Source organism: Sardina pilchardus, chromosome 8 (assembly GCF_963854185.1).
Source record: "Sardina pilchardus chromosome 8, fSarPil1.1, whole genome shotgun sequence".
Taxonomy (NCBI): Eukaryota; Metazoa; Chordata; class Actinopteri; order Clupeiformes; family Clupeidae; genus Sardina; species Sardina pilchardus.
Window position 1 is genome coordinate 29,940,546 of NC_085001.1, and position 2,500 is coordinate 29,943,045.

The 2,500-nt window shown below is 50.3% G+C and overlaps 1 protein-coding gene across 1 annotated transcript in view; it reads left to right on the plus strand.

Moving 5' to 3' along the window:
- LOC134089641 (pre-B-cell leukemia transcription factor 3-like) overlaps positions 1-2,500 on the plus strand; it is a 90,360-nt gene that overhangs the window by 66,656 nt on the left and 21,204 nt on the right. The window contains 2 exon segments of the mRNA XM_062544101.1: positions 115-230; positions 232-357. Of these exon segments, the coding sequence (XP_062400085.1) occupies positions 115-230; positions 232-357 (242 nt within the window).

Sequence of the window (2,500 nt, forward strand, 5' to 3'; positions counted from 1 at the left end):
CTCTGTGTGTGTGTGTGTGCTGGTGAGTTAGTGAGTTAGTGTGTGTGTGTGTGTGTGTGCGTGCACGTGTGCACATCACTTACATCCCCCTCCTCTCTTCTCTGTGTGTTCCAGGTCTGAGTATCCGCGGGGCGCAGGAGGAGGAGCCTCCGGACCCTCAGCTGATGCGATTGGACAACATGCTGCTGGCGGAAGGCGTGGCTGGTCCAGAGAAAGGGGGCGGGTCAGCGGGCGGCAGCAGCAGCAGCGGCAGCGGCGGGCGGGGCGGCGGATAACTCCATCGAGCACTCGGACTACCGGGCCAAACTCACACAGATACGGCAGATCTACCACACGGAGCTGGAGAAGTACGAACAGGTGAGAGAACGCAAGGCACAGTACACGCACACACACAAACACACACACACACATACAGGTGAGAGAGCGCAAGAGGGCCAGGATGCTGAGCTCATCGCTCAAAATGCATAGCGCGCACACACACACACACACACACACACACACACACACACACACACACACACACACACACACACACACACAGGTGAGAGAGCGCAAGACACAGTACACACACACACACAGGTGAGAGAACGCAAAGACACAGTACACACACACACACACACACACACACACACACACACACACACACACACACACACACACACACACACATAAACATGCCTGTACACACATGCTATAGGCCTACTTTTGCAAACATACTGTATAACAGCATAACATTACTGACTGCTTTATTTAAGCAAATATGTAATTCTGGGTTATCATTAGCTAAATTTAGGCCTGAACCTCAAGTGCAATGCTAATCTCAGCTCCAAATACACAGGCCTGCTAATGCTAGCATGTCCCCCACATCCACCCTGCTATGCAGGAAGCTAGTTGTCTCCCAAAAGCGGCTTCAGATCCAAAGCTTGCTAACGCTAAAGTCTCCTTGACAGTGAGCGTTGATCTGCAGCACGCTAGCGTTAGCATTCCCCTGACAGCGGCTGCTGATGTGAAGCATGCTAACGCTAATGTGTCCCGCGTGACAGCAGTGATCTTGGCACTCGGCGCTAACTGACATGAAGGCAACACAAACACTGTCACTCTCCACGCACACACAAAAAAACACACACACACACACACACAAACACTGTCACTCTGCACGCACACACACACACACACACACACACACACAAACACTGTCACTCCGCCTGACAGCGAGAGCGAGTCAGCTCGACGGACTCTCTGCCAGTCTGTGTGGGCATCACTACCATGTAGCATCCCACAGAGGAGCAGGAGGAGGCAGAGTCTCTCTCTCACACACACACACACACACACAGACACGAACATACACACTCACAGAGAGAGAGAGCATGAGGAGCATGAGGTGTCACACACACACACACACACACACACACACACACACACACACACACACACATACACACACCCTCACTTACAGAGGAGCAGCAGGAGACAGTGACACACACACACACACACACACACACACACACACACACACACACACACACACAGAGGAGCAGGAGGAGCCCCAGTGACAGGACTCATGCTGTGCTTGTGAGGCCAGCGTGACAGGGGGCGTCTGACACTGCCTCTGGACGAGAAGCAAACGTTTAATGTGACGTGGCACAACACTGTGTCCACATCCCTCAGTTAACCTTAACACACACAGATGGACACTGAGAGATGGACACATGAGGGTCAAAGAGTCACACACACACACACACACACACACAAAGAGGAAGGAAGAAAAGACTTGGCCCTGCATGGCCTACTGTCTGATGGTCATTCTAGCACACTAGTAGGCACGTTACAGTGTCTGATTACTTTCTGTTTAGGCAGCTTCTTGTTGTTTCCTAAACTACGTTTCGCATTTGCTCAAGATATTTAGCTTTTTCACACTTGAATTTCAGAAAGGTTTATTTATATTTACTGTAAGGTTTGTTACATGTCACCCTCATGTAGACCCCTTCAAATAAGGTGTTACCGTTTGTTCTGTTGTTTAGAAATGGGACAACAGAATGTGAGTCACACTCGTTCTGAGAGGACGTTTCATTTCCTGTCCTCAGCTGGGACACCATCTCTCAGCGTATTTAGCTGGAGCATTGCAGTGAATCCACCCTGAGCGGCACAGTTGCACAGCGCTAATGGGTCTGGGCACAGAGTCAGCTGCAACTGTGGGTCTTGAGCCACAATGGCTGTGGAGTCGCAGAACATACTGTACATGTAGTTAATCTGCTCGGAAGCTGCTAGCCAAGCAAGCTGGGGAGCTAGAGAGAGAGCGAGAGAGAGAGAGAGAGCAACAGACAAAAAAAGAAAGAGGGCTAAAGAAAAGAGAAAGAAAAGATAGAGAGAGAAAGAGAGAGAGAGAGAAAGAAAGAGGGAGAGAAAGAGAGAACAGCCTTTGGGCCTGAGTCCCAGGGTATGGTGCTGACTGCATCTGCTTCAAGGCTGCTCACAGATTTTAATTATCTAAGTGTAAATG